Source organism: Ranitomeya variabilis, chromosome 4 (genome assembly GCF_051348905.1).
Source record: "Ranitomeya variabilis isolate aRanVar5 chromosome 4, aRanVar5.hap1, whole genome shotgun sequence".
Lineage (NCBI taxonomy): Eukaryota > Metazoa > Chordata > Amphibia > Anura > Dendrobatidae > Ranitomeya > Ranitomeya variabilis.
In genome coordinates this window covers 304,119,576-304,145,358 of record NC_135235.1, presented here as the reverse complement: position 1 = coordinate 304,145,358, position 25,783 = coordinate 304,119,576, and the positions used below count along the sequence as shown (strand labels likewise).

The 25,783-nt window shown below is 44.7% G+C and overlaps 1 protein-coding gene across 1 annotated transcript; it reads left to right on the top strand.

Annotated features, from left to right (window-relative positions):
• Positions 1 to 1,887: 1,887 nt before the first annotated feature.
• On the top strand, positions 1,888 to 23,856 carry RPL22 (ribosomal protein L22). Its single transcript, XM_077250319.1, has 4 exons — positions 1,888 to 2,006; positions 7,146 to 7,250; positions 12,560 to 12,684; positions 23,659 to 23,856. The coding sequence occupies exons 1-4, from the start codon at positions 1,896 to 1,898 to the stop codon at positions 23,801 to 23,803; spliced, it is 486 nt and encodes a 161-aa protein (XP_077106434.1). The 5' UTR covers positions 1,888 to 1,895; the 3' UTR covers positions 23,804 to 23,856.
• Positions 23,857 to 25,783: the final 1,927 nt, after the last annotated feature.

Sequence of the window (25,783 nt, the reverse complement as noted above, 5' to 3'; positions counted from 1 at the left end):
AGTACAGGATCAGTAATGTACTGTATGTACACAGTGACTGCACCAGCAGAATAGTGAGTGCAGCTCTGGAGTATAATACAGGATGTAACTCAGGATCAGTACAGGATCAGTAATGTAATGTATGTACACAGTGACTGCACCAGCAGAATAGCGAGTGCAGCCTTGGAGTATAATACAGGATGTAACTCAGGATCAATAATGTAATGTATGTACACAGTGACTGCACCAGCAGAATAGTGAGTGCAGCTCTGGAGTATAATACAGGATGTAACTCAGGATCAGTACAGGATCAGTAATGTATTGTATGTACACAGTGACTGCACCAGCAGAATAGTGAGTGCAGCTCTGGAGTATAATACAGGATGTAACTCAGGATCAGTACAGGATCAGTAATGTAATGTATGTACACAGTGACTGCACCAGCAGAATAGTGAGTGCAGCTCTGGAGTATAATACAGGATGTAACTCAGGATCAGTACAGGATCAGTAATGTAATGTATGTACACAGTGACTGCACCAGCAGAATAGTGAGTGCAGCTCTGGAGTATAATACAGGATGTAACTCAGGATCAGTACAGGATCAGTAATGTAATGTATGTACACAGTGACTGCATCAGCAGAATAGTGAGTGCAGCTCTGGAGTATAATACAGGATGTAACTCAGGATCAGTACAGGATCAGTAATGTACTGTATGTACACAGTGACTGCACCAGCAGAATAGTGAGTGCAGCTCTGGAGTATAATACAGGATGTAACTCAGGATCAGTACAGGATCAGTAATGTAATGTATGTACACAGTGACTGCATCAGCAGAATAGTGAGTGCAGCTCTGGAGTATAATACAGGATGTAACTCAGGATCAGTACAGGATCAGTAATGTATTGTATGTACACAGTGACTGCACCAGCAGAATAGTGAGTGCAGCTCTGGAGTATAATACAGGATGTAACTCAGGATCAGTACAGGATCAGTAATGTACTGTATGTACACAGTGACTGCACCAGCAGAATAGTGAGTGCAGCTCTGGAGTATAATACAGGATGTAACTCAGGATCAGTACAGGATATGTAATGTATGTACACAGTGACTGCATCAGCAGAATAGTGAGTGCAGCTCTGGAGTATAATACAGGATGTAACTCAGGATCAGTACAGGATCAGTAATGTATTGTATGTACACAGTGACTACACCAGCAGAATACTGAGTGCAGCTCTGGAGTATAATACAGGATGTAACTCAGGATCAGTACAGGATCAGTAATGTAATGTATGTACACAGTGACTGCACCAGCAGAATAGTGAGTGCAGCTCTGGAGTATAATACAGGATGTAACTCAGGATCAGTACAGGATCAGTAATGTACTGTATGTACACAGTGACTGCACCAGCAGAATAGTGAGTGCAGCTCTGGAGTATAATACAGGATGTAACTCAGGATCAGTACAGGATCAGTAATGTAATGTATGTACACAGTGACTGCATCAGCAGAATAGTGAGTGCAGCTCTGGAGTATAATACAGGATGTAACTCAGGATCAGTACAGGATCAGTAATGTATTGTATGTACACAGTGACTACACCAGCAGAATACTGAGTGCAGCTCTGGAGTATAATACAGGATGTAACTCAGGATCAGTACAGGATCAGTAATGTAATGTATGTACACAGTGACTGCACCAGCAGAATAGTGAGTGCAGCTCTGGAGTGAAGTACAGTGTAAGTAATGTATGCACACAGTGTCTGTAATGTAAATCCATTATATGTGTTATTCATACTTATATGGTAATCTATGGCATTCAGCTTACAGGAGACCATTCTTTCTCAACCTTTGGACATTGATGACATTACATGTAGTGAATCCAACTATACAACATTGATGGGATTCACACATGCGCAATGGAGCTCATCGATTCACTCGGCGATCGGCTGCTAAGAGGCCTCCTACGTAGCGCATGCGCGGCGGCTTCCTCTTCCTTTCAGCCTCCTGAGGTCGCCATGGCTCCTGTGGTCAGTATCGAGCTCCTCACGTTGTGTGCTGTATAAGGGGTCTTCCTGCCCCCGGTGACGGCTCTGCCTCTCCGCGCTGCTCTCCCGGTGTTAGGGTGACGTTCCCGGGATTAAGGCTCCGGTCGGTCTGGGGTTGTAACGGCGGCGTGTGCAGCATGGGGAGCCGCGGCCTGTGCCGGGTGCTGGGAGGTGGCGGGGACCGGCAGCGCATGGACCAGGAGCGGCTGCCAGGAAGAGGTGGTGCTGCGGGAAACCAGGCCTGGGCCTCCGCTCCTCCCCGGCCTGCAGCACTGCTCCTGCCAGCACCGCCATGTTCTCTGTGTACAGAGCGTTACAGGCCTGTAATCTGCACCGCAACTTCTAGTGTACAGAGCGAGGGTAATGCAGGAGAGTGAGGGGTGATAGTATAGGGGCCATGGGAGAGTCAGGGGTGATGCATAGTATAGGGGGGTCTCGGGATAGTAAGGGGTGATGCATATTATGGGGGGGGGGGGGTCTCAGGATAGTAAGGGGTGATGCATAGTATAGGGGGTCTCAGGATAGTTTGGGGGGTCTCAGGATAGTAAGTGGTGATGCATAGTATAGGGAGGTCTCAGGATAGTATGGGGGAGGTCTCAGGATAGTTTGGGGGGTCTCAGGATAGTAAGTGGTGATGCATAGTATAGGGAGGTCTCAGGATAGTATGGGGGAGGTCTCAGGATAGTTTGGGGGGTCTCAGGATAGTAAGTGGTGATGCATAGTATAGGGAGGTCTCAGGATAGTATGGGGGGGTGTCTCAGGATAGTAAGGGGTGATGCATAGTATAGGGGGTCTCAGGATAGTTTTGGGGGGGGGTCTCAGGATAGTAAGTGGTGATGCATAGTATAGGGAGGTCTCAGGATAGTATGGGGGAGGTCTCAGGATAGTTTGGGGGGTCTCAGGATAGTAAGTGGTGATGCATAGTATAGGGAGGTCTCAGGATAGTATGGGGGGGTCTCAGGATAGTAAGGGGTGATGCATAGTATAGGGGGGTCTCAGGATAGTTTGGGGGGTCTCAGGGTAGTTTGGGGGGGTCTCAGGATAGTAAGTGGTGATGCATAGTATAGGGAGGTCTCAGGATAGTAAGGGGTGATGCATAGTATAGGGGGGTCTCAGGATAGTTTGGGGGGGGTCTCAGGATAGCAAGTGGTGATGCATAGTATAGGGAGGTCTCAGGATAGTATGGGGGGGTCTCAGGATAGTAAGGGGTGATGCATAGTATAGGGGGGTCTCAGGATAGTTTGGGGGGGTCTCAGGATAGTAAGTGGTGATGCATAGTATAGGGAGGTCTCAGGATAGTATGGGGGAGGTCTCAGGATAGTAAGGGGTGATGCATAGTATAGGGGGGTCTCAGGATAGTTTGGGGGGTCTCAGGATAGTAAGTGGTGATGCATAGTATAGGGAGGTCTCAGGATAGTATGGGGGGGGTCTCTGGATAGTAAGGGGTGATGCATAGTATGGGGGGTCTCAGGATCGTAAGTGGTGATGCATAGTATAGGGAGGTCTCAGGATAGTATGGGGGGTCTCAGGATAGTAAGGGGTGATGCATAGTATAGGGGGGTCTCGGGATAGCAAGGGGTGATGCATAGTATAGGGGGTCTCGGGATAGTAAGGGGTGATGCATAGTATAGGGGGTCTCGGAATAGTAAGGGGTGATGCTTAGTATAGTGGGGGTCTTGGGAGAGTAAGTGGTGATGCATAGTATAGGGGCCATGGGAGAGTCAGGGGTGATGCATAGTATAGGGGGGTCTCGGAATAGTAAGGGGTGATGCTTAGTATAGTGGGGGTCTTGGGAGAGTAAGTGGTGATGCATAGTATAGGGGCCATGGGAGAGTCAGGGGTGATGCATAGTATAGGGGGGTCTCGGAATAGTAAGGGGTGATGCTTAGTATAGTGGGGGTCTTGGGAGAGTAAGTGGTGATGCATAGTATAGGGGTGTCTCAGGATAGTATGGGGTGCCATGGGAGAGTAAAACGTATAGGGGGGTCTCGGGAGAGTAAGGGGTAATATAGTATAGAAGGGTCTGAGGCTAGGTTCACATTAGCATTTCTGTGCGCAGCGTATCATCTGCATGCACAAACGCATGTTTACGCAGCGGTTTTTATCTGCATCAGCATACGCATGACAACAAAATAATGCTGTGTGCATGCGTTTGCGTTGTTTATGCACATGCCTTTTTGTTTACGTTGTTTATGCGCATGCCTTTTTGTTTCCGTTGTTTATGCACATGCGTTTGATATTTACATGAGGGCATGTCTCAAAACATGTGCAGTCCGAAGTACGCAAGCGCATCGAATGCATGTCCTTGCGTACTGATGTGTTCTCATAGACAGTAATGCACTGTTTTTACTCCATCCGCTATCATCTGCATCGGATGACTGCGCATAATTGATGCCTCAAAAAATGCAACATGTTGCGTTTGCCTGACTGTTGTGTTTGAAACAGTAGAGCGCTGCGGAATATGCTGTCGCTATATAAATAAAGATTATTATTTTTATTTGCCAAACCCCGCCACACACCGCGAAATGACTCATGTGAACTGATGCAAACGCATGTCCCTGCGTACACAATGTTAAAGATAGGTATGCGAGATGCATGTGGATCAAATGCTGCACGCAGATACGCAAACGTGAAACCGGCCTGAAACAGTACGGGGTAATATATAGTATACAGGGTCCAGGAGAGTAAGGGGGGATATATAGTATATGGGGGTCTGGGAGAGTAAGGGGTAATATATAGTATATGGGGGTCTCTAAGAGTAAGGGGTGATATGTCGCTTTAGGGGTCCTGGGAGAGTGGTAATATACAGTATAGGGGTGATATATACCTTTGGGGGTCCCGGGAGAGTAAGGGCTGAAATATAGTATAGGGGGTCCCAGAGAGTAATGGCTGATATCTAGTACATGGGGTCTGGGACAGTAAGGGGTGATATAGTGTAGGGGGGTCTTGGGAGAGTAAGGAGTGAAATATAGCTTTGGGGTTATCGGGAGACTAAGGGCTGATACATAGTATAGGGGGGTCCTGGGAGAGTATGGGCTGATTATATAGTATAGGAGGTCCCAGGAGAGTATTGGCTGATACATAGTATAGGGGGTCCCAGGAGAATAAGGGCTTTTATATAGTATAGGGGTCCAGGAGAATAAGGGCTGATATATACTATACGGGGTCTCGGGAGAGTAAGGGGTGATGTATAGTATACAGGGCCCCGGGAGAATAAATGGTTTAGTATTATATAACGTACGGGACTCCAGGATCGTGAATTCTGACCTGTAATATACTAATAGACACAATAATAGACAGCGGTCCAGGGTGGTGATCTGCAGTAGTATATCTGCAAGCCGCGATGACCTGTGATCTATAATATACAGCTCTCCAGGGTCACTGTTAGCAGCCTGTAAGCAGCTCACGTCTAGACTGGGTTATAATTGGTCGCTGTACATCGGGTGTTTTGCAATATCCGGTATGTTCGGTGCTGTAGTTCATCTTTGGGTACAGCTGTGTTCAAATCTTGGTAAACCTTCTGTCAGAGGTATACGCCAGGGGTCTAGTGCAGATGGAAGATTGACACATACGATACCGTGAAATATTTTGCTCATAAATAAATGTGCAGTGTACTGTGGGAGGTCTCTGCATCAAACAGCCTTTCTATACAGTGTAAAAAAAAAGCAGTGATGGAGGCCGGAAAGACTTGTTTGTCCTACGTCGGATGAATGGAAGCCTGTGGCATACACTGATATGTCTCTAGCATGTAAACCAGGCATAGGGCTGTAACATATCATCCAGCTGTAGTCAGTGCACAGCATCTATAGAAAAAACAGCCGCACACTCAAGACTTGCAGGTTTTTACGTGAAAGTTGTATTTTTTATTTTTAGTACCGGCATCACCAAATGCTTATTAGTGTTCAGAGAAAATGACGGATACTTTAAGTTACGGTTAACGTTTCGACCGAGGCTGGTCTTTGTCAAAACCACACTACTAATGGAGGGTAGAAAAGGTACAGAGGAAGTCCGGAGTGGGCGGAGTCTGCAAGGGTCCTGTAGCACTGAGTCCGTCACCTTGGTGACTGCATCACCAAGGTGTCGGACTCAGTGCTACAGGACCCTTGCAGACTCCGCCCACTCCGGACTGCCTCTGTACCTTTTCTACCCTCCATTAGAAGTGTGGTTTTGACAAAGACCAGCCTCGGTCGAAACGTTAACCGTAACTTAAAGTATCCGTCATTTTCTCTGAACACTAATAAGCATTTGGTGATGCCTGTACTAAAAATAAAAAATACAACTTTCACGTAAAAACCTGCAAGTCTTGAGTGTGCGGCTGTTTTTTCTATAGACATTGTGACTTTGTGTTCAGCCTGCACCTTTTTTTTCCATGCGGAGTGCACCACACCTCTTGTACTACCTGGTCAGTGCACAGCAGGCAGCTAATATGTGCTGCGGGAGTTGTGGCTGGATCACAAACTGCATTATAGTCTGTAAAACCCATTATAAGGTGGTTGTTACATTATACTGTAAAATATCCATCTGGATGACAATGTTATATGGCTGGTTCTAATCTACAGAACTGGTATAAAGAAACTGCTGATCTGTCATATACATGATCTGTGGAGACCGAGGGTCACCGGCCCGCTGTGGAGACCGAGGGTCACCGGCCCGCTGTGGAGACCGAGGGTCACCGGCCCGCTGTGGAGACCGAGGGTCACCGGCCCGCTGTGGAGACCGAGGGTCACCGGCCCGCTGTGGAGACCGAGGGTCACCGGCCCGCTGTGGAGACCGAGGGTCACCGGCCCGCTGTGGAGACCGAGGTTCTCCGGCCCGCTGTGGAGACCGAGGGTCTCCGGCCCGCTGTAGAGACCGAGGGTCTCCGGCCCGCTGTGGAGACCGAGGTCCATGCGCAGTGGCAAAACCCACTCTGATTCTGCATGTGTAACGAGCAGATATGGGCACTGATTTCACTCCGCTACATTCATAGGGGTCAAATCCAGGTGAAAATCAGCAAAAACACATCTGCAGGTGAAATTGGTAATATTTCCAGAACATGCGAGTTTTCATATATGATAATGAGATTGTATTTATGTTTATGTCCAGTATCTCATTACTACTGGTGATTCTTGGTTTTTCTAGAAAAAGCCTGCAACAAAGGGCAGCAAGAAAAAGAAGCAGCTGCTGAAGTTCACCTTGGACTGCACACATCCTGTGGAAGATGGAATCATGGATGCTGCTAACTTTGTAAGTGTAAATTTAGGGAGAGCGGATGTTGGGCTACTTTTTTTTTAATGGAATTTAACTCCCCCAAAAAGTATAGAAAAGACGGCACTAAAGAGGTGGCAGGAAGATGCAGACTATGTAAAGAGCTGGAACAGCACATAGATGATGTGGCCGTTCCTGGGTACCGTACCTGATCTATTCATTTTAATAGGCGCTGAGCTTCAGTTGCTGGGAGCAAAACTGAAGAGCTGCCGGCCAGTCCTGAACTGATGAGCTGCCTAGTTCACTTTACTGTATAAGTAGCACAGTTTAATTCCCCTTGTGAGAATTTGCATCCTTGTTTAATTCACATTACAAGTTTTGGTGCAATATCATCTTCGTTATCGGGGTGGGAACTAAAGTAGGGTTTTTGGCTCTACCGCGTCCCTTCTGCATTTGTACAAGCCTCCTATTTTAAAGTTTGCGCTACCGCCACCCTTGATGCTGGCGGCACTTGCGCATATTCATCTCCAAGTGGTCTTCAGCAAAATGGTGCCAGTTGTGCTGATTGACATCCGAATGACTTGAGAAAAATGGCTCCGGGGTGGTGTATGTGCAAATTCAGGTCTCTGCTCATTGACGAGTTGCGATCTCAATCTGATCATACGTCGGCACCATGCTGTTTGACATTTGGATGTCAATGTGTGCATGTTCCGCCCCCCGGTGCCATTTTGCTAAAGACCACTCGAGATGAATGTGCGCAAGGGCGGCACTACAGCAAATTTAAAAATAGGCTTGTACAAATGCAGAGGGGCCACGGGAGAACCAAAAGCCCCACCCAAAGTTCTGCCCCGATTCATGAAGAGGATATTGTACTAAAACTTCTAGTGTGAATTAAACAAGAACCAGGATGCAGATTTCTTCGTTACAAGTATCTATTAAATTGGTATAAAAGTGCCATTATGACCATACCTTTATTTTATCATACTAAATAGTAATTTAATATTAAAATATCTTGACTTCCCTTGTACTCATATTTTAAGTTTTTTTTCTGCAGCAAGCTTGTAAGGTTTTGTGAAACTTTACTTGCACGCCATTTAGGGATGTTCCACGTGGATTTTTTATTTTTTTTTAATTTTCTTTACTTTCGATCCTTTAACACCCCACACTTCCCAGCCTATTTTCACCTTCATGTCCAGGCCAAATGTTACAATTCTGACCAGTGTCACTTTGTGGTAATAACTGGAACAGATCCGTCTGATTGAGGTTGTTTTTTTTTTTTTTTTTTTCATGACATATTGTACTTCACGATGGTGGTAAAATTTGTTAGTTATGACTTGCCTTTACTTGTGAAAAAAAATGGAAATTGGCAAATTTTGAAAATTTCAACTTAATATTTTTTTTACCGTAAATCAGACACGTGTCACACAAAATAGTTAATAAATAGCATTTCCCACATGTCTACTTTACATCAGCACAATTTTTGAAACCTAATTTTGTTAGGGAGTTCAAAGGCTTAAAAATTTAGCAGTGATTTCCCATTTTTACAAAATTTACAAAACCATTGTTTTAGGAACCACATCACATTTTAAGTGACTTTTAGGGGGCCTATATGACAGAAAATACCCCAAAATGACACCATTCTAAAAATTGCACCCCTCAACGTGCTCAAAACCACATTCAAGAAGTTTATTAACCCTTCAGGTGCTTCACAGGAGCTGAAGCAACATGGAAGGAAAAAATGAACACATTACTTTTTTTTCACAAAAATGTAATTTTAGAGCCAAATTTTGTTTTCACAAGGGTTACAGGAGAAATGGGCCCCTAAATTAGTTGTGCAGTTTCTCCTGAGCATGCCAATACCCCATATGTACTTGTTGGGGTCAGAGGGGAAGGAGCGCCACTTGACTTTTTGAATGCACAATTTGCCGGAACAGATGCCTTTTCACGTTGGGTGAGCCCTTGATATGCCTAAACAGTGGAATACCTCCCCTTAGGGCTTAGAAAGGGAGTGGCGTTTTGGAACTCAGACTTTGATGGAATGGTCTGCGGAAATCATGTAGCGCTTGGAGAGCACCTGATGTGTCTAAGCAGTGGAAACCCCCCATAAGTGACCCCATTTTGGAAACTAGACCCCTCAATGCATTTATCTAGATGTGTGGTGAGCACCTTGAAACCCCCAGGTGCTTCACAGAATTTTATGTTGATCTGTGAAAGTGGAAAAAAAGACATTTCCACAAATTTTTTTACCCCCGAATTTTTTCATTTTCACAAGGATAGCAGGAGACAATGGACCCCCAAAATTTGTTGTGCTATTGCTCCTCGGTACACAGATACCTCATATGTGGTTGAAAACGACTTTTAACGCTCGGAAGGGAAGAAGCGCCTTATTGGAGTTTCAATTTTGCTTGAATGGTTTGAGGGTGCCATGTCACATTGGCAGAGCCCCTGAGGTGCCAGAACAGCAGAATCACACACACACACACCTACAACCCCCCCTCCCCCCCAATAAGTGATTATATTTTACAAACTACACCTCTCAATTAATTTGCCCAGGGGTGCAGTGATCATATTGACACCACAGGTGTGTCACAGAATTTTATACAATCGGGCAGTGAAGAAAACAATAATTACCAGTACATTTTTACAACCTAAATTTTTTGGCCCCAGATTTTACGTTTTCACACTGCGAAATGGGTAAAAATGGCACCAGAATTTGTCACACAATTTCTGCTGAATGTAGAAATACCCCATATGTGGCTGTATAGTACGGCTTACCCACATGGCGAGACTTGGGAGGGAGCACTATTTGCCTCCTAGGGTGCAGATTTTCCTAGAATAGTTTGCGGACTCCATAATCTCCCCTCAAGTGACCGCATTTTTGGAAATCTACCCCTTTGAGGGTTTATCAACAGGTGTAGTGACTATTTTGATTCAATTGGTGTTTTCCAGAAACAAGCAGAAGTGGATGTTGTGGAGTGTAAATTTCAAATCTTCTTTCGCAGTGACCAGTATGTTATTCCCAGCCTGTGCTTCTGGAGACATGCACCCGTAAACTAGACGGGCTCTCGTATCTACAGAAATGCAAAACATGTGGACGATAAAAATGGTTTAGTTACACTGTGGGGCTCAGAAGGGAAGTGAGGCACTTGGATTTGGGAACGCAAAATTTGCTGAATTTCTTTTGGGGAGTGAAGAGCCACAGCACTTTCCAAAGCCTTGGTACTACCAGTAATGTGAAAGCCCCCGTCCATTGACAGGTGACGGACCTGAGTGGGCACTTGCATTTTTTTAATGCTTTTATTGGGAAGATTTTTCATAACGTTTGGGATCACCTTTATCCTGTGCTCTACGCTGAGCACTTATATTGGGGTTTCCAGCTAAATCTCCAAGTGACGTGATTCAGGTGAAACCCATGAGGGATTCATTCACTATAATGAGGCAGGAGAGTTACTCTAGACTCTGTCTGGCCTCCAGTGGTGTCCTTTTCAGAAGTTCACAAAACAAACCACACTTTTATGCAAGCCTAAAAAGATGGACACCACCAGAACATAAGCCAGGCGGCGTTCACAGTGCCTCCATCTGCCTCATTATAGGGAATCTTCTACCGGGGGTTCTTTATGAATTTCGTATTTCAGAGATTTACACAGAAACCCTGGTGTAAGCTCTCGGCGCAGGATAAATGTGTTCCGAGCATTACTGTGATCTTTGAGAGGCAGAATGAACAAATCAACAGCAGGTTAAGAATTGGTTTTATTTATTTTTTATGCCATACCTCGGGCGTTTTCAGTGAATAGGAAACTTTTCTTCGGGTCGGTGTGATCGCAGCAATACCAGATTTATGTCATTTTTTTATGTTTGGCTGCTGTCACACACTAAAAGACCTTTTTTAGTGCAAAAACTCATCGCTATCATTTTTCCATATTTTGACCGAGTAATGTGAGGGCTTGTTTTTGTGTTAATGTTAATGTTATTATTGGTTCCATTTTCTTCAGGCAAATTACATTTTTTGATCGCTTTCTATTCTGATTTTTGGGAGGCAGAATTAACAAAAAACAGCAATTCAAAAATTATTTTTTTTCTATTTTATGCCATTCCGCGTGTGGTAAAATTGATAAGGCAGCTTTATTCTTCGGGTCAGTACGATTACAGTGATGCCACATTTATATTGTTTTTGTTTTTTAATGTTTTGGCGCTTTTACAGAATATAAACTATTTTATAGAAAAAAAGAATTATTTTTGCATCGCTGTATTCTGAGAGCTATAACTTTTTTTTTTTTTTGCTCATGGATCTGTGTGGCGGCTTGTTTTCTGTGGGACAAGAAGATGTTTTCAGAGATGCCATATTTCTTTACAGTCGTCATTTTGATCGTGTTTTTATTTCATTTTTTTTGTTCGATATGAGAAAGCATTGTTTTTTTTGTTTTGGTTTTTTTTACGGTGTTTTTTACAGTTTTAAAGGGCAGGGTTGTTCCAGACACGCAATACCATTACCAAATAAATGTGGTGATTTTATTTTATTTATTTATCATAAAAATATTTATGGGTAAAATTATTTTCATTCATTTTTTATTAAAAAAAAATTGAGATTTTTTTTTTTTTGTGTAACAGCAAGCTTGCTGGCCCTGGTGACTCGGATGTCTTGATGACGACATTGGTCACAATGGCAATGATGGGGGCGCTGATTGGAGAGCAGAGGGGGCTCCCTGCCTTCTAAATGCTGCAGTCAATATCAGTCTCTGCAGTTAGCGGGTTAAACTGCCGGGAGAGGTGCGTGCACAGCTCCTCGTAGTGAGTTCCCGGTGTCTGCTGTCATGTCAGCTGAACACCCGGCATCGATCACCCGTGCACAGCCTCCTGTGGCAGGAGGTCGCCATGACGTGTATATATACCTCATCAGTCGGGATGCACTTCCAAGCCATGACATATCTATAGTTCAAATGTCGGGAATGGGTTAAAGCAAGTGACTTATGGGAACAGGTATTATTCATAAGTCCTATGTGCAAAAAAGGATTTCATAAAAGAAACTCGCTCTGGCCTTCTGTCACTCGGCGTCTCCCTGCGTACTCAAGTCGTTCATGGTTTTTATATAGACAGCTCCTCATCTGGCTGCCTTTATAACCCATCGATTGTTGCCCTTTCTGATGCCGTTCCATAGTATCCAGAGGAATTGTTGTACTGTCATTTTGCATAGTAAATAGGGAAGGGATGCACTTGGAGGGTTGGAATTCTTGTCCGTACCAGGAGAAGTAGTTGAGATATTCTCTTGTTAGCAGTGTGAACAAATGAAACCTTTTAGTAGAGATCCTGCTTTGCTGACAAGATCCCAATTCTAAAACTTTACATTACAGGAGCAGTTTTTGCACGACCGTATCAAAGTGAATGGGAAGGTTGGCAACCTGGGCGGTGGCGTTGTCTCCATCGAGAGAAGCAAAAGCAAGATCACCGTAACTTCAGAAGTACCGTTTTCCAAGAGGTGGGTGGTGTGAGGAGCAAGGCTTGATTTTCATTCTCATTGGATTTCTGTGGTTCTTCACATCCGGTATTGGCACATATATAACGGGAGACAGCAGCTTATTTTCATTCAAACTAGTGTAAGCTTTGGCTGTATGATTGTTAAAAAAAATATATATATATATATATATATATATATATATATATATATATATATATATATGGGTGACCAATTAAAAAGGGTTATCCAGGGGTGACGTTAAAGTCTGAGGTCAGTCTTTAATTGCAGACTTTCGAATCCTCACAGCGCAGGATTTTCTGGTGCCGGACAGTCAAGTGACCACTACTATGAGTTTTGCTTCCATGCAGTCAAATGTCAACTAGACGTGTAAGACCACGCTCAATACAAGTGTATTGGGAAAGTCTGGGCACGTCTAGTCAGAATGTGGCTGGAAGTAGGTAAATCGTATAGATGACCGCCCGGCATCGGAAAATCCTCACAGTGCATGCGTTGTGAAGATTAATAACTCTGCAATTAAAGAGTGACCTCAGGCTTCAACCTCAACTATGGACAACCCCTTTGAGACTGGTGTAGCGCACGTCAGTCTTAATGAAGAACTCGTTAGAGTACAGTGAGTGACCTGATTCATTCATTGAATTAGACACATCTGTAAACCAGTGTGCTCCGACCACCAGGCGCTGGAAAAATGTACATCGGGGGCTGGCACACATTTCTGGAGTAAGTTACACCACCTAAGTGGCACAACTTATGATGAATTTGATTGGCGGTCGTGACTACGCCATGTCCAGTGAATGCTACACCACCTATATTGGCATAGCTGGCCAACACTGGCACGTAAATGCCAAAAGTCTCAATATTTTTGCACAACTGCCAAATTATGCAAGAATATTGCAACTTATTAATGAATGGCCCCCTATGTCTTTTAGGAAAGCCTGACCCTTGTAGATTTGTAACTGCTTGAGACACCCAGGTGGCATCTATCATTTTTGTAACCAAACAAAGCAGAAAATGTTTTACCACTTTTTTCTCTTATTTTGGAAAATTATGTGAAATGATTGACTTGAATATTTTCAAGATGAAGGGTTTGCTGTTGTTGAATTCAGTCTGGACTGCAGGATGATACGATTTACCTGCACTGATACATTGTACGTGACAGTCGAGAGGGCAGCATTGCTGACTATTTGGATGAGGTTATTCCCAGGACGAGATACTATTGTAGCAAACCCTCAGCTGTGAGTAGTGTTGTCTATACCAGGGCTTCTTACTCACTTTCTATGTATTCGCCTTTAATATCCAGAGCAGAAAGATGCTGCAATCAGGGCTGTGGCGTCGGTAAGCCACAATTGCGACTCCGACTCCTGGATTTTATCAGGTTCCGGCTCCGACTCCTTCATAAATGGCCAATTCGTAACAAATTTACTGTTGTAAAATATTAAAGGGCACCTGTCACCCCGTTTTTAGTATGAGATAAAAATACTGTTAAATAGGGCCTGAGCTGTGCATTACAACAGTGTATTTTGTGGACCCCGATTCCCCACCTATGCTGCCAAAATACGTTACCAAAGTAGTCGTTTTCGCCTGTCAATCAGGCTGGTCTGGTCAGATGGGCGTGGTGTCTTCCCCCAGATCTTGCTTAGTTTTCCGTTGGTGGCGTAGTGGTTTGCGCATGCCCCAGGTCCCGAATCCACTGCACAGGGGAGTTAAAAGAGCGCGATGTGCACTATTTCCCTGTTGATCGGTGGGGGCGGCCATCTTCCTTTGGCCGCGCGTGCGCAGAAGCAGCGCTCTGCTGGCCGCGGCTTCAGGAAAATGGCCGCGGGATGCCGCGCGTGCGCAGATGGAGATCGCGGCGGCCATTTTCCTGAAGCCGAGATGCGAACTCTGCTTCAGGAAAATGGCCGCCGCGATCTCCATCTGCGCACGCGCGGCATCCCGCGGCCATTTTCCTGAAGCCGCGGCCAGCAGAGCGCCGCTTCTGCGCACGCGCGGCCAAAGGAAGATGGCCGCCCCCACCGATCACCAATGAAATAGTGCACATCGCGCTCTTTTAACTCCCCTGTGCAGTGGATTCGGGACCTTGGGCATGCGCAAACCACTACGCCACCAACGGAAAACTAAGCAAGATCTGGGGGAAGACACCACGCCCTTTTGACCAGACCAGCCTGATTGACAGGCGAAAACGGCTACTTTGGTAACGTATTTTGGCAGCATAGGTGGGGAATCGGGGTCCACAAAATACACTGTTGTAATGCACAGCTCAGGCCCTATTTAACAGTATTTTTATCTCATACGGAAAAAACGGTGTGACAGGTGCCCTTTAACATCGTGCTTATTCAGTTTCTCACCATCATATACAGTGCCTACAAGTAGTATTCAACCCCCTGCAGATTTAGCAGGTTTAATAAGATGCAAATAAGTTAGAGCCTTCAAACTTCAAACAAGAGCAGGATTTATTAACAGATGCATAAATCTTAAAAACCAAAAAGTTTTGTTGCTCAGTTAAATTTTTATAAATTTTAAACATAAAAGTGTGGGTCAATTATTCTTCAACCCCTAGGTTTAATATTTTGTGGAATAACCTTTGTTTGCAATTACAGCTAATAATCGTCTTTTATAAGACCTGATCAGGCCGGCACAGGTCTCTGGAGTTATCTTGGCCCACTCCTCCATGCAGATCTTCTCCAAGTTATCTAGGTTCTTTGGTTGTCTCATGTGGACTTTAATCTTGAGCTCCTTCCACAAGTTTTCAATTGGGTTAAGGTCAGGAGACTGACTAGGCCACTGCAACACCTTGATTTTTTGCCTCTTGAACCAGGCCTTGGTTTTCTTGGCTGTGTGCTTTGGGTCGTTGTCTTGTTGGAAGATGAAATGACGACCCATCTTAAGATCCTTGATGGAGGAGCGGAGGTTCTTGGCCAAAATCTCCAGGTAGGCTGTGCTATCCATCTTCCCATGGATGCGGACCAGATGGCCAGGCCCCTTGGCTGAGAAACAGCCCCACAGCATGATGCTGCCACCACCATGCTTGACTGTAGGGATGGTATTCTTGGGGTCGTATGCAGTGCCATCCAGTCTCCAAACGTCACGTGTGTGGTTGGCACCAAAGATCTCGATCTTGGTCTCATCAGACCAGAGAACCTTGAACCAGTCAGTCTGAGTCCTCCAAGTGATCATGAGCAAACTGTAGACGAGCCTTGACATGACGCTTTGAAAGTAAAGGTACCTTACGGGCTCGTCTGGAACAGAGACCATTGCGGTGGAGTACGTTACTTATGGTATTGACTGAAACCAATGTCCCCACTGCCATGAGATCTTCCCGGAGCTCCTTCCTTGTTGTCCTTGGGTTAGCCTTGACTCTTCGGACAAGCCTGGCCTCGGCACGGGAGGAAACTTTCAAAGGCTGTCCAGGCCATGGAAGGCTAACAGTAGTTCCATAAGCCTTCCACTTCCGGATGATGCTCCCAACAGTGGAGACAGGTAGGCCCAACTCCTTGGAAAGGGTTTTGTACCCCTTGCCAGCCTTGTGACCCTCCACGATCTTGTCTCTGATGGCCTTGGAATGCTCCTTTGTCTTTCCCATGTTGACCATGTATGAGTGCTGTTCACAAGTTTGGGGAGGGTCTTAAATAGTCAGAAAAGGCTGGAAAAAGAGATAATTAATCCAAACATGTGAAGCTCATTGTTCTTTGTGCCTGAACTACTTCTTAATACTTTAGGGGAACCAAACAGAATTCTGGGGGGTTGAGGGGTTGAATAATAAATGACCCTCTGAAAAAACTTCACAATTTTTTAAAAAAATAAACAAAGAAATAACATTCTTTTTTGCTGCCGTGCATTTCACACTTCCAGGCTGATCTACAGTCCAAATGTCACAATGCCAAGTTAATTCCAAATGTGTAAACCTGCTAAATCTGCAGGGGGTTGAATACTACTTGTAGGCACTGTAAGTAATCAGGCCACTTAGAGCAAAAACTATATTTATTAGAATACAATTAGAATATAGCAAATAACTTTTAGAAACTTTTCTAAACTCTTGTAAGTAAATATGCAATAAACACTGTTATGCAGTTAATAAGAAGAAATCTATAAATTTGTCCTCAGAAAAAGTATTGCCTCTCAGATCCCCCTTCATGGATGCCCTCAGAACAACCTCTCTACACTAACTTGGGTTAGTGGCAAAGCAGTAACCACTCGGGCAACATCTCTGACAATGTCAGGATACAGATGAATCGCTTGTTGCACTGTTTTTGATGAACGGTCAAATTTCTCAATTTCTTTTAGTGCACATGAAAAATTCTGCTGAAATGTACTGGCTGTGTTCTTTGATGGGGATGACTCTTCTTCTATGCGGGAACGCTTTGCACGGTCCTTGTGATCCAAATATTTTTCGAAATTAAATTCTTCATCAGTTGATGAGGGTGAAGATGTGGCAGGACGACCAAATTCTTCTTGTTCCTCCTGACTGTTCTGCAACCCTTTCATTCTTACTGCTATTTCAAACAGAGCTTCTTTTCCTTTAGTTAGTTGTTGATCATCTAGAAGAATCCGATGCATTGGGTCTACATAAACAGCTGCCAAAAGAATGTTATTTTGTAATAGTAGCTCCTCTCTCCATTTCATTGATGTAGCAATGCCACTTGCAATTAACCCTCCTCTTTGGAACAGGCGAAACATCAGGTTCTTCCACTCCTTTAAGAAAATACCTGGAGTTAAGTCTTCTGTTTGTAATTTTTTAGTCACTGTAAATGGGTGCTCTAGCAATTTTTCCAGCTCAGTCACCTGATTCCACTGACTTTCATGTAGCGTCAGTTGAGGGTTAGCCATGTCTACAAGAAAGGTTTTCAGTTCAACCAAGCGCTGAATCATTAAGTAAGTACTGCCCCATCGTGTGGCTTGATCAATAATTGCCCCTTTCCAGCACGTCTCTTCAAAATTGAGTCAACTTTAGGGGTTCTGGCAACAGTAGCCAATTTTCTCACCTTGCCAATCAGTGCAGCAGTATGTCCTTCTTGCAGACTGTCTCTTATAGCCAGCTGTAGCGTATGCACCACACAGCGCATGTGATGAATGAAAGAACTTATTGACAGTTTCAACAAGATCATCTAAACTATCATGTTGCTGTTCATCTGAAGCAACTTCAGTTTGCTCCTCAGTTACAATACTGTGTTCCTCTATTCCAAACATTTCTGTGTCTGTGGACCCAGAATGTTCTTCTAGCTGCTGGTCACCATCATTACTCTCATTCATTAGCTTAATAGCACTTATCATAATTGAAGCATTGTCAGTTACGACAGAAAGAACTTGAAAGAACCTGCTCTTTTTTAAGTTCGTAGTCTCTCTCTCTCTCTCTCTCTCTCTCTCTCTCTCTCTCTCTCTCTCTCTCTCTCTCTCTCTCTCTCTCTCTCTCTCTCTCTCTCTCTCTCTCTCTCTCTCTCTCTCTCTCTCTCTCGACACATAAAAGCTGGTCATGAAATAGGCACACTATCCTTTACAACAAGCTCTATGATCTGTTTTTTTTAAATTTATCTACGGTCTTTGTCGCTGGCAAAATATTTTGCAACTGATGGCTGCAGTCTTTCTCATCCACTGCTTTCAGTACTTCTGGATTAAAGCGCTGTAAGGCCATGTGCACACGTTCAGGATTTTTCGCGTTTTTTTCGCTACAAAAACGTGCTAAAAACGCGAAAAAAAACGCTAACCTATGCCTCCAATTTACAGTGTATTCCGCATTTTTTGTGCAAATGTTGAGATTTTTTTTTTTCCGCGAAAAAATCGCATCGCGGAAAAAAAAGCAACATGTTCATTAAAATGCGGAATTGCAGGGGATTCCGCACACCTAGGAGTCCATTGATCTGCTTACTTCCCGCACGGGGCTGTGCACACCATGCGGGAAGTAAGCAGATTATGTGCGGTTGGTACCCAGGGTGGAGGAGAGGAGACTCTCCTCCACGGACTGGGCACCATATAAGTGGTAAAAAAAAAGAATTAAAATAAAAAATAGTGATATACTCACCTTCGATGTCTTCCCGCCTCTCAGGTGCATGCTGCCGCTTCGGTTCCTGTAGCCGGTGTGCGGTGAAGGACCTGCGATGACGTTACGGTCCTGTGATTGGTCGAGACCGGTCATGTGACCGCTCATTTGACCGCGACGTCATGGAAGGTCCTGCGCGCACACACCATCTATACGGAACGGACGCCGCTGAGGTCTGCAGGTGAGTATAAGCATTTTTTTAATTTTTTTTAAACATTCTATCTTTTACTATAGATGCTGCATAAGCAGCATCTATAGTAAAAGTGGGTCACACTTGTCAAACAGTATGTTTGACAAGTGTGACCAACCTGTCAGTCAGTTATCCAAGCGATGCTACAGATCGCTTGGAAAACTTTAGCATTCTGCAAGCTAATTACGCTTGCAGAATGCTAAAAAGACCGCGAAAAAAACGGAAAAAAAAAACGCAAAAAAAAAAATGCGGATTTCTTGCAGAAAATTTCCGGTTTTCTTCAGGAAATTTCTGCAAGAAATCCGGACGTGTGCACATACCCTAAGGCCATGTGCACACGTTAAGTATTTTTCGCATTTTTTCCGCGTTTTTTCGCTATAAAAACGTGATAAAAACGCCAAAAAAACGCTTACATATGCCTCCTATTATTTTAAGTGTATTCCGCATTTTTTGTGCAAATGTAGCCTTTTTTTCCGCGAAAAAATCGCATCGCGGAAAAAAAAGCAACATGTTCATTAAAATGCGGAATTGCAGGGGATTCCGCACACCTAGGAGTCCATTGATCTGCTTACTTCCCGCATGGGGCTATGCCCACCATGCGGGAAGTAAGCAGATTATGTGCGGTTGGTACCCAGGGTGGAGGAGAGGAGACTCTCCTCCACGCACTGGGCACCATATAAGTGGTCAAAAAATAAGAATTAAAATAAAAAATAGTCCTATACTCACCCTCGATGTCTTCCCGCCTCCACTGCATGCTGTCGCTTCGGTTCCTGTAGCTGATGTGCGGTGAAGGACCCTGCCGATGACGTCACTGTCCTGTGATTGGTCGTGAGCGGTCATGTGACCGCTCACGTGACCGTGACGTCACGGAAGGTCCTGTGCGCACACACCAGCTATAGGAAGAGGAACGGACGCCGGTGAGGAGATGTCTGGGTGAGTATAAGCATTTTTTTTATTTTTTTTATTATTTTTAAACATTCTATCTTTTACTATAGATGCTGCATAAGCTGCATCTATAGTAAAAAGTTGGTCACACTTGTCAAACGCTATGTTTGACAAGTGTGACCAACCTGTCAGTCAGTTTTCCAAGCGATGCTACAGATCGCTTGGAAAACTTTAGCATTCTGCAAGCTAATTACGCTTGCAGAATGCTAAAGAAAAGCGAAAAAAACGCAAAAAAAAAAATGCGGATTTCTTGCAGAAAATTTCCGGTTTTCTTCAGGAAATTTCTGCAAGTAATCCGCAACGTGTGCACATACCCTAAATGTCTCTTTAGATTAGAAGCTCTGATAGGAGCATTTTTATCTTTGCCTGAATATGCACTTATCTTGGCTTCACAGCATTTGTTTTCGTCTGGATCATTTGTCATACACTGACAGACATAATGTTTTCTATCTTGAGTGATGGTGAAATGTTCAAATACAGTTGATTTAATGTGACGCTTCTTTGACATTCTCATGTTTTTAAAGGGAAACTATCACCCCGTTTTTTAAAGATTAGATAAAAATAGTGTGAAATAGGGGCAGAGCTGGGCTTTACATTACTGCCTTTTTGGTGCCTTTACACCCCCGTTAGGCTGCCGAAATACCTTTGTGAAGTGGCCGTTTTGTCCTGTCACTCAAGTTGGTCAGGTCGGATGGGCGTGGTCACAGCGCTGTTTCTCCCCCAGATCAGGCTCATCATTACGTTGGTGGCGTAGTGGTGTGCGCATGTCCAAGGTCCCGAATCCTGCACAGGGGTGTGAAAATAGCAGCGATGTCCGTTATTCCATTGGTGGTCGGTGGGCGCGGCCATCTTGCTTTGGCCGCGCGTGCGCAGAAGCGGCGCTCTGCTGGCCGCGGCTTCAGGAAAATGGCCGTGGGCATCCGCGCGTGCGCAGATGGCTATCGCGGCGGCCATTTTCGTGAAGCAGAGTTCGCATCTCGGCTTCACGAAAATGGCCGCCGCGATAGCCATCTGCGCACGCGCGGATGCCCGCGGCCATTTTCCTGAAGCCGCGGCCAGCAGAGCGCCGCTTCTGCGCACGCGCGGCCAAAGCAAGATGGCCGCGCCCACCGACCACCAATGGAATAACGGACATCGCTGCTATTTTCACACCCCTGTGCAGGATTCGGGAACTTGGACATGCGCACACCACTACGCCACCAACGTAATGATGAGCCTGATCTGGGGGAGAAACAGCGCTGTGACCACGCCCATCCGACCTGACCAACTTGAGTGACAGGACAAAACGGCCACTTCACAAAGGTATTTCGGCAGCCTAACGGGGGTGTAAAGGCACCAAAAAGGCAGTAATGTAAAGCCCAGCTCTGCCCCTATTTCACACTATTTTTATCTAATCTTTAAAAAACGGGGTGATAGGTTCCCTTTAATTCTGCTTTCACAATCCAAATGACAATTGTTTTTCCTAAAAACAATTGTACAAAATTGCCAGGTCGTACAACTGATATAGTGGTCAGTAATACTGTTATTCCTCATGTACTCACAGTTAACTGATGCAAAGTTTGTTGAAAGGATAATACTTAAGGTACCGTCACACTAGGCGATATCGCCAGCGATCCGTGACGTTGCAGCGACCTGGATAGCGATATCGCTGTATTTGACACGCAGCAGCGATCTGGATCCCGCTGTGAAATTGCTGGTCGCTGCTAGAAGGTCTGCACTTTATTTGGTCGCTAGGTCGCCGTGTATCGCCGTGTTTGACAGCAAAAGCAAGGATACCAGCGATATTTTACACTGGTAACCAGGGTAAACATCGGGTTACTGAGCGCAGGGCCGCGCTTAGTAACCCGATGTTTACCCTGGTTACCAGCGTAAAAGTTAAAAAAACAAACAGCACATACTCACCAGCGCGTCCCCCAGCATCTGCTTCCTGACACTGACTGAGCGCCGGCCCTAAACTGAAAGTGAAAGCACAGCGGTGACGTCACCGCTGTGCTGTTAGGGCCGGAGCTCAGTCAGTGTCAGGAAGCAGACGCTGGGGGACGCGCTGGTGAGTATGTGCTGTTTGTTTTTTTAACTTTTACGCTGGTAACCAGGGTAAACATCGGGTTACTAAGCGCGGCCCTGCGCTTAGCAACCCGATGCTTACCCTGGTTACCCGGGGACCTCGGCATCGTTGGTCGCTGGAGAGCGGTCTGTGTGACAGCTCTCCAGCGACCAAACAGCGACGCTGCAGCGATCGGCATCGCTGTCGCTATCGCTGCAGCGTCGCTTAATGTGACGGTACCTTAAGTCTTCCTCTTCTGAGTAGCAGCTGTGAGATGCTTGGAAGACGCATGCTTAGTAAACATCTAGTCTAGAGGAGGAGATTTACTACTAAGATTTTGCAACACATTTTCACTTTCATTTTCATACATTGTAAGTAGGGGGGTTGGGGCACCATGAGGTTAACCAAGTATAAGATTAGATAAGGGCAGTGGAGAACAGTGACACACAAGAAGTAATGGCCCCGTCTCACACAGCGACGCTGCAGCGATACAGACAACGATGCTGATCGCTGCAGCGTCGCTGTTTTGTCGCTGTGTGGTCGCTGGGGAGCTGTCACACAGACAGCTCTCTCCAACGATCAGGGGAACGACTTCGGCATCGTTGAAACTGTCTTCAACGATGCCGAAGTCCCCCTGCAGCACCCGGGTAACCAGGGTAAACATCGGGTTACTAAGCGCAGGGCCGCGCTTAGTAACCCGATGTTTACCCTGGTTACCAAAAAAAACAAACACTACATACTCACCATCTGTTGCCCGTCAGGTCCCTTGGCGTCTGCTTCCCGCTCTGACTGTGTGCAGCCGTACAGTGAGAGCAGAGCGCAGCGGTGACGTCACTGCTGTGCTCTCACTTTACGGCGGCAGTCAGAGCAGGAAGCAGACGCCAAGGGACCTGACGGGCAACAGATGGTGAGTATGTACTGTTTGTTTTTTTTGGTAACCAGGGTAAACATCGGGTTACTAAGCGCGGCCCTGCGCTTAGTAACCCGATGTTTACCCTGGTTACCAGTGAAGACATCGCTGGATCGGTGTCACACACACCGATTCAGCGATGTCAGCGGGACCTCAACGACCAAAAAAAGGTCCAGGCCATTCCGACACGACCAGCGATCTCGCAGCAGGGGCCTGATCGCTGGTACGTGTCACACATAGCGAGATCGCTACTGAGGTCGCTGTTGCGTCACAAAACTTGTGACTCAGCAGCGATCTCGCTAGCGATCTCGCTATGTGAGACGGGGCCTTAAGAAATGTCTCTATCTCCAGCAGAACTGCTTATCACTGTTGTTCATAGTTTGATAGAACATATATATTTGCGTAACATTTATAAAATTCATATGAAAGTTCAATTATGAAATATTAATACTTTTTTTTTAAAGCTGGAGTCGGTACATTTCTACCGGCTCCAACCAAAACTAACTCCGACTCCACAACTCCGACTCCAACTCCACAGCCCTGGCTGCAATGAATGTCTCCTGCGCTTGAGGACCCACGGTGTCCACATTGATTTCATTGCACAATGTGCAGTACTTCATTTCACCTCTGGTAGTGCTGCAGAGAAATAGAATGGTAGCAGACATTCTATGCCTTTTCTCATCTGACTCCTGTCACACTTGGATATACTCGGAGACTGAGAGTTGTGTTTTATAAGAGCTCTTTTATTCTATATTTAGTGTTGTTGGCGATTCCTTAAAAAAGTGAAAAAAAATTCTTTGACCATCCTGGAGTGTCTGATCTGTGAACTTTTTTTTTTTTTTCCTCTTTAATAGGTACTTGAAATACCTGACCAAGAAATACCTGAAGAAAAACAGTCTGCGTGATTGGCTCCGTGTGGTTGCCAACAGTAAGGAAAGCTATGAGTTAAGATACTTCCAGATCAACCAGGATGAGGAGGAGGAAGAGGATGAAGATTAAATTTTAAGATCTGGATTAATTTTGTATTAGTCATAATAAACGTGGGAACACAATCATTTGGTTTTTTATTGAGAGGGGAAGCTTTGTAGCCACTAACATAAGAGACGCAGGACCCTATTCCAAGAGGATGATGGACGTCAAAGGGCGCACACAGTCCTGGATGAAAATAGAAGGAATATCCAGTGGTGTAAACTAATCCAATTTATCAATAGAAGGTGGGTCCCCAATGGCCAGGCATTTTGGAGCACTTAGGCCTTCTTTCTCAAACACAATGGGACTTGGCTGAAAATATTCAATGATAATAACATTTACATTTCTGCCAAATTATTGCACTGATTTTTTTTTGGGCAATGGGACATTGTATATAAGGGATATAATATAAAAGGACAAAGAATAAATAAGAAGGGGGAAAACAATGGGTTTTAAAATTATGTACAGTAGCCATAATTGCTCTGAATTGCAAGGCTAATGGATACCCATCTTCTGACAATAAATTGGATTAAAGTATATACTCTATTGTGGTTATTCATTCAGGCTATGTGCACACGCTACGGATTACTCTGCAGATTTTTCCAGACTGAAGTAATCTGCACTGCGGAATTACCGCTTTTTTTTTTTTTTTGTGCGGTTTTACACCTGCGGATTCCTATTGAGTAGGTGTAAACCGCTGCGGAATCCGCATAAAGAATTGACATGCTTCGGAATAAACAACGCTACGTTTCCGCGCGTTTTCTTCTGCAGCATGTGCACTGCGGATTTTGTTTTCCATAGGCTTACATGGTACTGTAAACGCATGGAAAACTGCTGCGACTCTGCAGCGGCCAATCCGCTGCGGATCCGTAGCAAAATCCGCAGCGTGTGCACATACCCTCACTCTGTGTGACTGCAGACATGATTTCCCCTCATTCACGCACTGTGCCCTGCAGGGACGCGCTGGTTTCTGGGCTGGGACCCAGGGTATGTATGAGTTATACATACTCCTGGCCAGAACATATCATGATGGTGTGGCTCAAAATAAATACATGTGGTATTATTACAAAATGGAAGCATTAACCCCTTCATGACCCAGCCTATTTTGGCCTTAATGACCTTGCCGTTTTTTGCAATTCTGACCAGTGTCCCTTTATGATGTAATAACTCGGGAACGCTTCAACGGATCCTAGCGATTCTGAGATTGTTTTTTCGTGACATATTGGGCTTCATGTTAGTGGTAAATTTAGGTCGATAATTTCTGCGTTTATTTGTGAAAAAAATGGAAATTTGGCAAAAATTTTGCAATTTTCACATTTTGAATTTTTATTCTGTTAAACCAGAGAGTTATGTGACACAAAATAGTTAATAAATAACATTTCCCACATGTCTACTTTACATCAGCACAATTTTGGAAACAACATTTTTTTTTGCTAGGAAGTTATAAGGGTTAAAATTTGACCAGTGATTTCTCATTTTTACAACAAAATTTACAAAACCATTTTTTTTAGGGACCACCTCACATTTGAAGTCAATTTGAGGGTTCTATATGGCTGAAAATACCCAAAAGTGACACCATTCTAAAAACTGCACCCCTCAAGGTGCTCAAAACCACATTCAAGAAGTTTATTAACCCTTCAGGTGTTTCACAGCAGCAGAAGCAACATGGAAGGAAAAAATGAACATTTAACTTTTTAGTCACAAAAATGATCTTTTAGCAACAATTTTTTTATTTTCCCAAGTGTAAAAGGAGAAACTGGACCACGAAAGTTGTTGTCCAATTTGTTCTGAGTACGCTGATACCTCATATGTGGGGGGCAAACCACTGTTTGGGCGCACGGCAGAAATCGGAAGGGAAGGAGCGCCATTTGACTTTTTGAATGAAAAATTGGCTCCAATCTTTAGCGGACACCATGTCGCGTTTGGAGAGCCCCCGTGTGCCTAAACATTGGAGCTCCCCCACAAGTGACCCCATTTTGGAAACTAGACGCCCCAAGGAACTTATCTAGA